The sequence below is a fragment of the Lycorma delicatula genome, chromosome 1, assembly GCF_047948215.1.
Source record: "Lycorma delicatula isolate Av1 chromosome 1, ASM4794821v1, whole genome shotgun sequence".
In the NCBI taxonomy this organism is placed as follows: domain Eukaryota; kingdom Metazoa; phylum Arthropoda; class Insecta; order Hemiptera; family Fulgoridae; genus Lycorma; species Lycorma delicatula.
The window spans coordinates 332,298,762-332,315,668 of record NC_134455.1 but is presented as its reverse complement, the minus strand read 5'-3'; the positions used below and the strand labels follow the sequence as shown (position 1 = coordinate 332,315,668).

Below are 16,907 nucleotides of genomic sequence, written 5' to 3'. Positions count from 1 at the left end.
AACTTTAGATTTTGAAACAGCAGAAAAAGTAACTGATCTGTATGAGAGTAAATAAGTTGAATGATGCTCGGAAAAAAGATTTTACTTCTCTTAAGATAAATGGAAGATGAAAGCATGTTCAGAAAAAATTAATTCTGTGTAATCTCCGTGAAGCTTTTGCATTGTTTAAACAAAGGTATCCATTGCTGAAAATAGAATTTTCAAAGTTCTGTGAATTCAGGCCTAAGTACTGTGTTCTTGTAGGTGCAAGTGGAACCCACAGTGTTTGTGTATGTACAATGCACCAAAACTTATGGTTATGCATTATTGAATGAAAGAACTAATAGAAGGTGATAGACTTTGAGATCAAAGTAAAGTGGCATTTTTTTGCCATATCTCACGGTAAAAGTGAATGTGATGGTGTGGGAGGGACTGTTAAGACTTGCACCTAGAGCAAGACTTCAAATGACCAGATCATGACTCCACAACAGTTATATGACTGGGCAAATGGACACATTGAGTCGATACATTTCCAGTACAGTAGAATTGAACAGCAAAAAAGAAGCTTTGAAGAGTAGGACAATGACAGCAAGAATTATACTAGGCACTCAGAAACTCTGCTCTTTTGTTCCAATGAACAAGAATCAGGTGCAAGTGAGAGTGGTTTCATTTTCTAACAACTCAAAAGTAGCAAGCACAACAAATATTGAGAAGATCTTGAATTCACAGAAATGGTTAGGTTCTTGACTGCAAATATGATGGACACTGGTGGTTGGAGTGTGTTATAGACTCAAATGAGAGAAATCAAACAGTGAAGATTAAGTTCTTACATCCACAATGGACCTTCTCAGCCTTCCTTCCACTACCCGGACTTTGAAGATGTTCTTAATGTATGTAGAAGTGATTTGATATCAAAAGTAGATCACAGGGTAAATCCAACAGGAAGAGTTTATAACCTCTCAAAGCAAGAAGTGGACAATGCTAACCAGAAGTTGTAAAAAGAAGTGTACATGGTGTAATTCTGTAAATATCTTTGGAAGCTATACAAGTTGCAGTTAAGTGGTGAGTACATACAAGTTGATTATTTTATTTCACCATCATCTCATTGCAATCCCATTATAAAATGTTTACCACATTTAAAATACATTAGGAAGCAAAAAATATATTTTTCAATTTTTTTTTAAAATATACTTTTGAATAAACTCAAGGTCAAATAACTTTTATTGGTTACCTTGAACTATTAATGTCAGAAAATTTGCTAAGTGATATAACACATGAAAACCAATTCTAGTGCTTTAATATGACACCAAATTGAGCTCTTTAGCTCTTATAGGAGCAGAGAAAATTAATTTTTTGTAATTACCTGAACCTTGCTTTTTGCAATTTTTTTCACTTTTTTACGGGGTTCTACACAAAAAACTGACTGAAAAAATTTTTTTTTTTTGCATCACTTTATAGAGATGATCAATCCTGTGAATTTTGTTGAAATTGGTGATGGTCAACCCAATAGTCTTAAGTGGTCTGCTGAGCATGTAACCACCATTGCCATCAGTTCATTGTTGTTTGCCTTTGTGAAGGCAAATCCCACCAGTTGTGAAGTTTGATTAGTAATTAAATTTCTAAACACAAGATGAATACTGCTAAAATTCACCAAAAATTGTGTGAAACATGTGAGCTTAATACAATGAGTTAAGAAAATTTAAGGCAATGTGTCGTGAGTTTAAGAAAAGCCATTCAAATGTTCTTGATGAACAGAGAAGAGGCAGGCCTAGAGTCTGGACTGATGATCTTGTTGAATGCGTGAATACAAAAGTAAGAGAAACACTTTATGATTAGCAGTCTTTCTCCAGAATTTCCACAAGTTACAAATACAACATTATTGAGAATTGTGACAGACACTCTAGGCTACTGTAAATTGTGTGCACGATGGTGCTGAAAAGTTGACAGGTGCTTGCAAAGATCACAGAATTACATTTTTATGTACTTTTCTCTCGACTGCTTTAACCACGAGGGAGACAATTTTTTTCCCATATCGTCATTGGTGATGAAATGTGAATTTCGTATGTCAATGATGAGACAAAACAACCCATGCAATGCATAATTTGGTTCACCTAAACTGAAAAAATTCAAACAAGCCCAGTCTCCACGGGAAAACATGGCAACTGTATTCTGGGACCAGAAGAATGTGCTCTGGATTGATTTCATAGAACCTGGTAACATCCATCACATCACAAGTCAATTGTGAAACGCTTTCTAACTGTGTCGTGCCATTCAAAACTGACTATAGTCAGTTTTAGGGATATCAGCATTCCTATAGGGAATGCTGAGATCAGGAATTGTTCTTTTTCACCATAACGCATTTCTACACATGGTTGCAAGCACAATGGAAACAATTCCAAAATTCAGAGGGGAGTTTTTTTATCATCCCCTAACAGTCCTTATCTTGCACCCAGTCTATCTCCTCTTACACATCAAAAACGGCTTGTGTCTCAACAGTTCAAGGAAAGTTACAATCTCAGTACAAAATTGATTACAATTCTAGACAGGAGAATTTTAAGCAGTGGGTTTGAAGAAGCTTGTTTCACAATATCAAGTGTTTGGAATAAAATGGTGATTATGTAGAAAAATAGAGTAAATATGTAAGTAATTAAAACCATTAATAGCATTTTTAATTTTTTCAACTGTTCTCACTTTGTTACTGATTGGCCCTTACTTTTGAACTGCACCTTAAATGTTCTTCTTCATTTTACAAAATTAATGTAAGCAGTAAGCAAAAATTGATCAACCGATAGCACGATATTACAATTAATGATCTTACAATAATTTACAATATTCTTGCATCATAAAGTAAATTGCTTCAGTAAGCACAAAGGACTAAGTTTTAAGATGTAAGTACTCTGATTTAAATCAATTTCAATATCTAAAAATGAGGCAGTAGTTGTCTCAAAGGCTGCTTTGGGATACATATAAAAAACTTTACTTCATCAGATGCTCGTAACAAGAAAGAAAAACGTAGCACATTTAATCTAAATAAAATTTAACCAAAGCAATCTGAAAACCTATTCAATACATTATTTTCTTTTAATACAAGATTATCATCCTCAACAATTAATATGTTAGCATTATGTCTGTCTGTGGAACTCTATTGATAAAAATTATATTCTCAGAGTAACTAGAAGTATCAAAATGTATAAAAGGCACTGCATACACAAGAACTAAACATTGGTACTTCTACAGAAATTCTTGGAAATACAAGGGTTTCCTAAACAACTAGATAAACATGTCCTGTCCAGTAACCTGGCTTTCCTTTCTGAGGAACTGCTAACTCTTCCGGAACAACAAGCTATCAAAAATATTGAAAGGTTTTGGTAGTAACAAATGAATGAGATGAAACACAGAAATTAAAAAACAAATAATTTTAATATTTTTATTTACAAAGAGAAAAACATGTAGTTTATAGAGAATCAATAGTCAACAACAACTATGCCTAACATGAAAATTAACAACATATTCAGCATTAGTTCTTTGTACACTTATAGCAAATGGATCTGTTGGATGAAAAGTAAAGGCAACAAGTCTTCGTGCTGCTGGTGGAGCACTTTTACCGAGCATGCCTGCATTAATACGAAACTTTAAAAGTCCCGAATTTCGTCCATAAAATCTGAAAAATTGAAAACAGAATTAAATAACTGTTAAACTTTGCATTAAATACAGAGTAATTAAAAATACACTAAACAATAAAATACATAATTTCAATTAAAGTATATTTACAGAAATATGTGTGTGTATTTGTGCATGCACATGTGTTTGCTTCATTTTATAATCACAATAAACAATAAAATATTTGGCTATAAACATTTAATAAGAACTACAAACATTTCACATCAACAATAAATCATGAAACACATTAACAATATATAAAATAAACATTAATGGTCAGAGTATTTGTTTTCTAACTACAAAATATAACTCTATTAATGGAAAAGACACTATAATCAAGATAAAATCAAGAATCTAAAAGCTTCAAACATGAATTTAAAAATTTGTAACGATTACTTTAGGAAAGCCTTAAAACACACATTTTTAAGTAAAAAAAATTTACATACTGCTAACCATTTTATTATTTTAAGTTTTATTTTCTGTAACTAGTTCTCATTTAAAAAGCTAAAGCTAACAATTTGCAAACATACTGTTCATATATGCAAAATTGAAAGGCAACATGATATTTCCTGGAAAAAAGTTTGGTAAACTTTTTTTTGGGTAAAATTTGAGTTTTGAAAATCAGTTACTTATAGAAATTGTAGGAACTCAATAAGTATTTAAAACCAAAGAACAGTAAAACAGCCTTCATTGATTTCAAGTCAACAACAATAAATGTCTACTATTCTCAGACTTTATCACTCTTAACAAGTTGAATTCAGCATTTTAGAGTATAGCATTCATTATAAAATGAGTAATAAATTTAAAAAAAGCCACTAACAAAATGTTTTCCTTCAACAAAATATATTTAAGAGTCAACATCAATACATAAAAGGTATGACTTATCAGATTCATAAGTCATCAGGACAGATAGTAGATTTTTACTTATTGATTTTAAACATTCTCTCAGTTTAAAATAACAATAAATAGAAATTTTTAATTTCTAGAGGCTTTTTTTAAAGATTTTGGAAAATAGGATCTGACTTTATTACAGATGAAATTACTTCCAGAACCTGGACCCCATACCTGTACATAACACTAACTTAACCCTTACTTTTTTATGCTTAATTTCCATAATTTCAAGTTAACTAAGGCTATTTCTACTTAATTATAATAATCCCATAGAATTAACTCAAAAACAGTTTTCCACTCATACACACCTCCTTCACTTCATCAGAGAAATTGAATAAAATCATGGTAAATGATTTTAAAATCTCTACTTAGGTATATATAACTCATAGTTGTTACAAAAAGGAAAATCTACTTTAAAATACACTTTTAGGACTCCGTTATCAAGCATTTTTGATTCCATAATTAAATGCAATTCCACTTTTTATTTCAAATATATTCTAATAGAGGAATCCTTTCTAATGAGCTTTCGACAGTTTAACTGAACAATTTTTACAATTCTGTTTCTATTTAGTTCAAATTTTACTTGGATATATAAAGTGATTCAGAAGGACAGAGAAATAATTTGGGAAATGATTCTAGAGGTTCAAATTATTAAAAAAGTTCATACAAATATATGTCCAAAAACACTTTATCAAGTTACTTTTAATTCTGCGTCATCTTGTCAAATTTCTTCATCTGCCTTCAATTTGATCAATTTCTTCATCAAGTCTTCATCTGCCTCTTACTCTCACTCTCATCATTTGTCATTACTCCATCTTCTTCCTCATTGAAGCCCTTCTCTGCCATAAATTATCCTTTCCTAATTTTTTCTTTTGACATTTTCATTTTCTCTTCACCATCAAACAATTTTCTATCTATATTTTTCTCTTCAGTTATATCTTTATTGCTGACAAAGCTGCCCTTTCCTAGATTTGTTTCAGATTTTAAAGAATCTCACTTATCTACTACTGGCTTGCTAGAACTATCATAATTTCATTGCAGCTCTATTGGTCACATATTTCATTGTTTCTGTAGAGGCTTTACTGCAGCTGTAGAGGTTATCAAAGTCCTCACTGTACTTCGCTCCTTTTGGATTTACTTTTATGCAGTTGTCTATCTCCCACAACAAAAAATGAGGATTGGTCTTAAAAATACCAAATAAAGAAATTTAATAAAACTATCATTTTAAATTATTCATCATATTCTACGATTGTGATCAATTATTTATAGGAAAACCATTGGATGTAGTATTTAATAAAAAATTTTGAAACAAAGTAAAGTTCTTTTTAACAGTTAAATTAAGACACCCCTCTCTAATATATATAATCTAATATATATATGGCTCTGTATTCAAAGTTTTCTTTTAATAATTGGTATATATATTTGCCCAGAATTATATAACTTCCAAATTTCAATGTCTGGGACATTATCAGGAAACGTCCTTTTATTACATTGCCTGAAGTAATAACTGAGAAAAACAAATTATTGTTTCCTAAAATAATGTTCTTTTCATTTACAATTGGAGTGAAGAGATGACATCAATGAAATGGTGTGAATGTAACCTGAACTCTCCACTCCAACTGTAACTGATTAGAATAACTACATTGTGAGGTATGCATTGAATTACTTAAAGATACATCCATTTATAATGACTGGTGGTGAAGGATGTATTGGGGAACTCGATGAAAGCGTGTTCAACAGATGTAAAAAGTGTGCTGGACACATGTTCATACAGAAATGGATTTTTGGTGAAGTTTGCCGTGAAACAAAGTAGCCGTTTTTGGAACTCATTGCAGACAAGTCTCTCGCAATAACTGATGCAATAAAGAAAAAAAAATTGAAACAGGGGTAACTATCTTCTCAGACTCCTGGCAATAGAATTGTACTACAACACTACATGAGGATGAGATCCATTACTTCAAAGTGAACAATAAGTTTAACATCACTGATGTATAAAATTGTGTACAAAAACAGATAGTCGAGAGGCTATGGAGAAGCACCAAATGGCAAAATATGAAACACTGTAGTACAGTTAGACAACATCTTAACCTTTTCAGATCATGTAGCCTTGGAACTGGTTATGTGCGGCGTCAGTTTTAAAACGCTGTTATAAAATCATTTTATATGAGATCTAAGTCGATTATTTTTTTTATATATTCACAAAGGAATCAGTTTTATTAGACAATTTGAACGACGTTTATACGATGTAAAATGTTTTATTTAGACTAGAAAGAATATGACCATTTTTTTCTCAGAAATGTACTTGTGTGTGTGTGTGTGTGTGTGTGAGACTTGTGTATTATAATTGCTATGAGGATTACAGATTTATTTATTATTTACAAGAATAGCTTATCTTACTAGCAACATATCGATGTATTGAAACATATAATAAATTATGATATACGGCACACAAAAAAAAAAGGAATTTGTGGTCATAAATATGTCACTTTTACTTGAGGTCTATAAATATCTTTTCTGACAAATGATATCGGTAAACATGTAACACACATCGATTCGTAATGAATAACAATATACAGTAAAAATGGTTTTTTGTCAATCTGAATAGCCTTTTGAGTGGTGGAGATTTTTATAAAACGTTGTTTTCTGAATCTACTTTCACTTATACTAACATATGTTACTAACTGTGATTTATGACACGGGTTTTTCATCATATTTTGCCCAATTTTCAACCGATTTGCTTGAAAGTATTATTTTTTAAATCAGCAAACTATGTTTCATAAACACAAAGCAAAAAAAAAAATTTAGCTAATAAAAACCGCGGTAGAAATGTGCAAAATAATTCTGCAATTAAATTATCGTAATTTTTGTACTGTTTCAATTTTTTGTTGTTACAGGCATAAAAAAATCCAATCGTAACGGTTTTTTTTTGTCAGAATCTGTTAAATCTCTTTAATATACTGTAATTTTTTTCATTTCAAAGGGTAGCATAAGACTATGAAGGGAGGTAATCAGATACCAACATATTTTCGCGGAATGCTAATCAACCGCCGATCATAGCGATGGAAAAAGGTTAAACCATACTTGCACAGTTCCAGTGGCAACAGAATTGACCAGCAACCCATCTTACAAGATAATTTCAAGCATAAAAACCATTTGGCTACCAGAAATTAAACTACAATGTAAGTAAACATCAGAGTAAATTATATCATACATTAACTAATAGAACTACACAACGGTAATACATTCCAACAAAAAAAAAGTGGACCCCTTGTTAATTAATAAGTACCAAGAAATAACTTACACTAAATATTACCTGATAGGATGTTCACCACAAGCTTTGGGACGCTCCATAACAGAAACCCATTTGTCATCATAACTAAACAACGATAGATCAAGGTATGGTGAGCAAGTGTAAGACTGGGCACTTATTGGTAACTGAGCTAGTATACGTTTAGTAGCCTCTGTAGGACCACCAAATCTGGCACTAACCATAGTTTGTTTAAACCTTTGCTGCGCTAATCTGTAAAAATATAAACAAATTATAATTGTATCAGCAATGTCAGATTATACTTTCATATTCAATAAGGCTTTATTTTACAGTAATTATCAGATAGGATTTAACTGATAATGATATGCCACTACACTATAAACAAATTCAGCATAAACTTATTAAATTAATAATAATGGTATGTCAGTAGGTGTAAAGGTTGAAATGCTGACTTTTTATTCTTCTGGTCCTGTATTACTAAAATGTTACAAAATGCAAGAGCCAAAAAAAAAATTAATTAATTTTTTCAATACACATCTCTCCAAAGTCGACTAGCACAAATTTCTGTTTGTTCTCAAGTAGCAAAATTCTGAAAGTGGAATGTACTAATGGTATTTTTTCTGAATATTGAAAGTATTACTGTAAGATGAGAAACACATATTTCAATGACATAAAAACTGTGACTAAAATTCTCATTACTTACAAAGAGTGCTTGTGCCACAGCCAAATTAATTTTCTTTCATTTGTTAACATTATATAAACTCATAGTTTCTGATACCCTAATCTCTCCACACAAACATTTCAGGATTAATAGTTATATTTGTACTTTGGAACACAGTCCATGAAGCCTAGCTAACAGTTTAAGACATCACCACAAGGTTTTCTTCCATTTTCTGAATGACATAATCATTGACAACATAAATTCCTAGCATTCTTTTCTTAATCATGAACAACTCTCCTTTTTGCTTTAACTTTAAGATCTATTTCACCTAACACCTTCACCATAAACAAAAAACAAGATGGTAATTAATCTCGGCAGCAGTTTCTACTTTCATGCAAAGTAATCCAATGAGTTGTATGGTATTCAAACTTTAGTTAGTGAAAGTTAGTGAATTTGGAACTGACATGACAATATTAAACAAATGTAACATGCACAGCATTATTTTGAGTCAACCCTAATAAACTCCACACGTAATGTGAATCCTTCAAACAGGCACTGCACTACCAATTATGAAATAATAATTTCTCTGCATTTCTGAATGCCCTTACACCAACTGTTTCACAAAACCTGTAATGCGAAGTAAACTTTCACTTCGATAGTTCAATGATGTTAAGAATGCTGAGTAGAGTTCACAGCAGGCTGTTTACAATTTTTATTAGCTAATGAACATACCGTAATGTCACTTTAAATTTTTTAAAAATCACAGCTTTTTTGTAGGGACTTTACACTCATAACAACAGAACTGTAATGGTGTAAAATAGTTTAATTATAAACAATGATTTATTTCAAATGCTCCCAGTGCATAAAATAAATATTCAACAGCATCCATCTAATTATGCCCAATATATTATGTATACTAACTTTTCAAAGTATAATAACGCAGTTTAACATTGATTTACTTTTACTTTGTGACTTTTAAAAAGAAAGAGGTTCTATATTTATCTACAAACATCCACCTCTACCACTATCCTGAGAAGTATTGGGATCAACTTTGATTAATTTTAATGGGATCTAGACATTTAGAATTTTTCAGGCATATCTACTTCTCAGTTACATAAAAAAAAAATTACTAAGTAGAAGTAAGGTATTATAATGGCATCTTTATTTACAAGAGAAAAAAGATTTGCCTTTTAATATTTTTAAAACACAAATAATTGTATAATTCATAAAATATTTTTTTTGATGATTATTTTAATTAAATCTTTGCATCTAAGTATAAGCTATGCACGCACGCACAATACACATGTTCAAACACACACACACACCAAATTTTGTACCTACAAAAGCTGTTCTTCAATCAATTATGAATAAATAATTTTGAAATACTAGGTCTCATAAAACAACATTCAGATCTGTCCCTAAAAAATAGTAAATAGGAAATAAAAATTCTTTTTAGTGACGAATCTGAGTATAAATAAATCACAAAAATACATCTATTATCATAAATTACTATTTTTGTTTTATACGTGGATTATTTTTTCATACTAAGTAATATATAACGTAGATTACCAAGAAGCAAATGATTTTAGATTAAAAAAAAAAAAAAATTGCTTGTAAACAAAGCACTGACCTAACAACAAAAGTTAAGAGGGTAATGCATTTAACAGTTGTATGTATGCTTATTTCCCATAACTCGAGAACAAAAATGCAGATTTTACAAAATAGTCCAATAATTTTACTTAACTGCTCATGAAATTCTACGTATATGATTATTGGAAAAAAAACACTAGAATGATTCTAGTGAAACACTAGAATTCTCAGTAAAAATACTAAAGAAAAATTGATGAAAATTTGTATACATATTCGTTCTAGGGTGTAAGTCCACACTAAGATGGACTTTTTGACATTTTAAGTTAAAATAAGTAACAATGAGATTTAATTTCTTCTTTTTTTTTAATTTCTTGGTAATAAATGAAGATATCAACTTGATTTTTTGGCATGGATATTCATATGAATATCTAAGAACCATATATATATATATATATATATAAAAAAACTTCTTTTTTGGAAATAATGAAACTTCTTAGCAGCTAGTTTTATATTATTTATATGTAATCACTTTTTGAAATCAAGTAATAATAATTGTTAATAATATAATTATTAATTATATTTTACTGTGCAAAAATTAAACCGATGTATTTTTACTAAAAATAATTTTTTCATAAATGATGAATGAAGCTAATATCAATGATCATTGTGAAGCTGACAATTGTTTCTTATGCAAAAAATTGGGAACTGGTTCTGTAGAAAATACAGATTTAGGAGCAATAATAAAAATTACAAGAGGATTACCTACTTTAAGACAGACACCTACACAAAGAGGAGATGATAATTTTAATTTTTTAAATAATGAAAAATTTGTTTTTCCACATACAGTATGTCGTCAAAGATAAATTAAAAAATATATATACTGAATCGTTTAAAAGGAAAGATCACAAGCAGTTAATTTAATCTCCACCGAAGAAAAAACTGCATAAGTCATCATTAGTAGCTTTTGATTGGAAAAATTACTGTTTTATTTATGGAAAAGAAGCTGAAAAAATAAAAGAAAAAAGTAGTCAAAGGTTTATTAAAAATTTGTGTTTTTTAGTTTATAACAAAATTAGCAAAACTGAGTAAAGTGTTTAAGTGACTATGTTTTAGATTTTTTTTAGTAAGTACGGAAAATAATGTAAAATAATTATTTTATATTAAAAACAAAAAAAAAAAATATAAATAAATTACAAAAAAAATTATTAGTCTAATTTTTAGTGTTATATTGAATAAATTCAATGCTGAAACAATATCACAAGATTCCATTTATAATGACTGATCAAACATTATAACACATGTTCTCATATTTAGAGATTTTGCATTTTCTACTGAGGTTTTCGTAGCAGTGTATAGTGTGTTATAATTGCTGGGAAATGCATTAATAAATGGCAAAAATATTATAGATAAAATATCAAAATCTTGTGCATTTGTTAACAAATTCATAAATCCATTCCATCCTGTGAAATCATTATTGCTCTTGAATTTCAAATACTTCTAAAGAATATTCAACTTTGAAGTTATAGTTGATCTTAGATTCAATTCTTCATTTGGTAGTGTAATGATTATATTTTTGAATCCTTGACCAGCTGAGGAAGGGAAAGTTTCAATCGGAATATTTATTTTTTCCACAATATCACACTCTGTTGGCATTTTCTCTAAATATTTTATTGCTTTTGCAGGCAGTATTATACTGCCACTTGGAGTAACAATCTAAATTTATCCCAAATTATGAAAATTTCCTTTGCCATCAATATTCACATTGAAGTCAGTGTTATTGTGAACAAATTGAACAAAAGTGCTGGGCTGTATTTTTGGTGGACTTAAATTTCAAAACTAGTTTAAGTAAAAATTCATGTAAACAAACTTTAGTCCTTTATTATCTGACCAAACCATTTTTTTACCTCATGCAAACAAAAAATACCTGATGGAGTTTCTATTTATCCTTGAATTTATAAAAATTTCTCTTTAAAACAGGACCGGCTAAAATACAAAAAAAAAAAAAAAAGATTGAACTTAAAACTTCAAACCTTTAAGAGTGGTTAAATAACAAAAAAGAATTGTTGAAAATAGTTAGACAATCATAAAATATTTTGTGTAACGCCTAAAAAAAAACTGAATTATAAATTCTTTTACTTATTAATATTTTGTTACTTTTTTTATAAACAAAATTACTTATGAACTCCATCTTAATACAAACATTTACTAATTTATAAAAAAAAAAAAACTTTTATACACCAATTTATATAAAAATCCATAGTACCATCATAAGATACAAAATAAAATACAATATCAGGTACAGGGCAACAAAGTTAACATAGCGTAAACACATTGATGCACAGTAGAACAATTTGTTTCTGTGTGGAGGGGGAAGGCGACCCATCAGTAACGTTTAAGTTAAGTCCCTAATGCTCTTTTAATATTCAAATTGGGTCAGAAGGTGATTACCATGATGACATGAATACCAATAACTATAAAAAATGGCTGAAAACAAAACTGATTCCAAATCTTCCACCTCATTCAGTTTTAATTTTCGATAATGCATGTTACCACAAAAAAAATTACATCAGGTTCCAAACTTAAATTGTAGAAAGCAAATGCTATTAGAATGTATGCAAATTGAAATATTCCATGCTCATCACAGATGTTAACAGTCCAACTTTGTCAACTGGTGAAGTTAAATAAGTGCTCTACAAACAATTCTATTTTGACAAAATATTGGAATATTATGGTCACAGTGTTTTAAGACTGCCACCTTACCATCCTGAACTTAACCTGTTGAGCTGATTTGGGCAAGAGTAAAAAATCAGATAGCTGAAGAGAATGTTTTACCTCAGCAAATATTGGTGAAGTTAAGTTAATTTTCAGCCGTTAATTCAGAAACAAACATTTTCTGAATTTACGACTGAAAATTGAAAATTATGTTGCTGCCATGCTTTAAAATTTAAAAAAGTGTATTCAGACAGATTTAGTTGCAGATATGCAAACTGAAAATTCTATTACAGAGACTAATGATAGTGATGGTAGTGCTGATGAGTCTGAAATACCAGTAGTGACAATATGGATAATGTAATTGATGATGGCACTGAGCCACTTGACTAAATAAAATAAAACATGGTTTATTAAAAAACAAAATAATACAGTATTATCATTTATTATCTACCCAATTTCTGAAAAATAAAATTGATAATTTAAAAAATAAAATATGCAGAGTAAATTTTGTGAAAAATAACAAACACTGCACCTAGTTGTCATTCATCATGTATATGTATTGAGTGCACAGATGGAATGTACATGTGTGTGCAGGCACAAGCATTTGTATGTATACACTACAGAATCAGTTTTTCTCCCACCTATCTAGCATTCCATGTGCATACTGCGTAGTGTTTGCGCTAAGTTAACTTTGTTCTACTAGGTATTATAGTAGAACTTTGTTCTACTATAATGAATTAGCATTGTTATATGTAACAACAGACAGTTATACACGTGTACCTGAAATATGCAGAGAAACCTTTACAGTAGATTTCTCATTTCTAAATAAGAAAAAAATTCTGTAACTATTTGTATAGAAATGCTTAGTTTTCCATCTGTCAGCTATTTAGTGTTGTTGAAATGTAAATTCAAAATCTCAAAAACAAACTGATATTTTAATAAAATTCAGGATGCAAAATTCATATATATTTCAATTCACATTCTCAGTGTTAAGATTCATGTATCCTCTCCTCTTTATTAACTTTCTCTTTCTTTTTCCTGTTTAGCCTCTGGTAACTACCGTTTAGATAATTCTTCAGAGGATGAATGAGGATGATATGTATGAGTGCAAATGAAGTGTAAGTCTTGTACATTCTCAGTTCGACCATTCCTGAGATGTGTGGTTAAATGAAACCCAACCACCAAAGAACACCGGTATCCACGATCTAGTATTCAAATCCATGTAAAAATAACTGGCTTTACTAGGACTTGAACGCTGGAACTCTCGACTTCCAAATCAGCTGATTTGGGAAGATGCGTTAACCAATGGACCAATCCGGTGGGTCCTCTTTATTAACTGTAAATAAATAAACTAACTGTCCCTTCTTATTATTATGTAAAAGTATATAAAGTTGTTATATTCAGTTGGCTTAGTTCACCAGCTGACATAATACTACTATTAATTATTGTATTGTTCAGTCTAATTTCACACTTAATAATCATCATCTATACTATCATCAAAAATGTATTATCCATTTTAAAATATAAAACTTAAACTAAACATGAAACATGTAATGATCATTATAGCATATTAAATGTATATTTAAACAAATTGAACAATGATTTATTTATTAATGTGAACCAGCAAACTTATAGTATAGAATAATGACACCTAACTAAGGTATTGAACCAAAGCGGTTTGTTATTCGAGATTTTTGGTCCTCCAGACCAGATGTGAGGGTTTATTTGTGATATTCTTCTAACTTCAAATTATATAAACTGCAAGTTACATTTTTCAATCTTCAATATTTTAATTTATGGTTAATATAAAAAAGGAATTAATGAAGTTGCCAATTTACAGATTGGAGAAGGGTTCACAACTTATTTCTTCAGCATCATTAATGTAATATCATTTTTAATTTACTTTTTATTTAATTTATATTGTTAAGGATTTACATTATTAATTATTAATTAGAGTAATTAATTTTGTTATGGACAAAGACCAATCGTTAAGACAGAGAAGGTCAGTTAAAGCATTTATCACAAGAATTGGCAACTACTGTCAAATATGTCTCACAAGGTAATAAGTCATGCATTGCACATTAAATTAAAGAATCTTATTGATTTACAAGGCAAATATGACATTATACAAACATAACTTGAAACATAATTTGATGATGGGTTCATTCTTCAGATCATGTTCAAGTCAAAGAGGACTTGCGTAGTATAGAATGCAAATTGTATCACCTAATAAACAATAATAATAATAATAATAATCAAACGGCAATAAATCCAGAAGTTGGTGTAAATACAACAATTACGCAAATATAGTTAACCGATTAATATACCATTACTCAAAGGTAATGTCTTAGAGTGACAAAATTATTACAACATATTTAATGATTTAGTACATAATAGAAATGATTTAACCAATTTACAAAAATTACAATATTTACATTCTTTGAAGGATGGAAGTGTTGGCCAATATTAAGAATTTGCCAACAACGAACGAAAACTATGTAAGTGCATTAGCTTTATTAAAAAAGCGATTTGATAAGTACATAATTGCATTTTAAAATAACGATTGTATTTTAAAATTACATGTTATAAAAGGAATCTTTGGACACTTTATCCAAATTTATCAATGAAGTATCTTCAAATATGAATGCTCTTGAAACAATACAAATTCCAATCAACACATTAATTTATTGTCGTTCAATTTTTAACACCAAAATTGTTATATGTAACAACAGACAGTTTATACAGGTGTACCTGAAATATGCAGAGAAACGTTTACAGTAGATTTCTCATTTCTAAATAAGAAAAAAATGCTGTAACTATCTGTATAGAAATGCTTAGTTTTCCATCTGTCAGCTATTTAGTGTGGAAGGAATACTTCCACTTTTTATCTGTCAACACCTCTAAAAAGTGGAAGGAGAAACTATTAAATCAAAGGTGTCCCACTTTTCAAGATGTTTTAGAATTCCTCGAATCAAGACGACAGTTTCTCGAGAATAACAATGCAAATAGGTCAAACCCTCAAGACAACATGGGAAATAATGTTAAAGGACAGCATTACAACAACGCAACCAAATCTTTCACCAAACGTTTTAATTTAAATGTTAATAAGCAATATAAAACAAATAAAGCCAGTTGCTATTCAAAATTTAATTCTAGGCAATGTCTATTTTGTAATTTTAATCATCTTTTACATTATTGCAAAGGTTTCTTTAATTTATCGATTGATGAACGAAGAGCCTTTCTAACATATAATAATTGTTGTTTTAATTGTTTATATAATGTTAATGAATGCTATTCTACTAATGTATGTAAGATTTGCTCTCAAAGACATTTGACTCTTATTCATATGGAAAAGATTACTGATTCTAAATTAAAAGACAATATATCAGAAAATAATAATTATTCTTCATTTAAACTTCAGTCAAACAAAAGCATAATTTTGTCTACTATAATATGTAATACTAATGATGTACATGGTAATACTCAGACATGTCGAATCTTATTAGATTCTGGCAGCCAGGCGAATTTTTGCGTGCATAAATTCACCTGAAAGCTAGGACTTCCATTTATGGAAACTGATTTTCCCATTTTAGGCATAAATAATTCAGTTTCTCAATCTAAATACAGTGTTGTAATTACATTGCACCACTCTCTTTATATGAACTTTTCATTTGAAATACAATGTGCTGTTTTATAAGATATAACAGATTGCCTTCCGGCATACACTTTTGATATTTCTCATCTCAATTTACCTCATAATCTATTTTTTGGAAATCCTGATTTTAACATAACAAATGGTATTGACATACTCATTGGAACTCAATTTTATTTGATCTTACCCTGCCTAGAAAATTTCAAAATTATTCAAAATTCAAAGTATCCTATTGTCCAAGAAACCAAATTAGAATATATTCTCAGCAGTTGCCTTCCTACTAATGTTAAGGGCAATAATACAATTGCATCCTTTCTTTCTCGTAAAGATTTTACAAATCTCTCAACTGTACTCGAGAACTTTTGGAATCTCACTTAATGAAATTTCCGTATGTGAAAAACATTTTCAATTCAATTCTACTCGAAATAGGCAAGGCAGATTTGTCATGTCATTACCATGAATATTCAGCTAGGCAATTCTTTCGTTAATGTTAA

The 16,907-nt window shown here is 29.7% G+C and overlaps 1 protein-coding gene across 3 annotated transcripts in view; it reads right to left on the bottom strand.

The window, feature by feature from the left end:
* Positions 1-3,386: 3,386 nt before the first annotated feature.
* Positions 3,387-16,907, bottom strand: part of abo (de-etiolated protein 1 abo) — a 39,813-nt gene continuing 26,292 nt past the window's right edge. For 2 of the 3 annotated variants that reach the window (XM_075382158.1, XM_075382160.1), the window contains 2 exons: positions 7,844-8,050; positions 3,387-3,640 (listed from right to left, as the gene is read on the bottom strand). In XM_075382158.1, coding sequence (XP_075238273.1) covers positions 3,451-3,640; positions 7,844-8,050 — 397 coding nt within the window. In that variant the 3' untranslated portion in view covers positions 3,387-3,450. Of the gene's footprint in view, positions 3,641-7,831; positions 8,051-16,907 lie in introns of all 3 variants that reach the window. The other variant, XM_075382161.1, reaches the window with a different exon arrangement.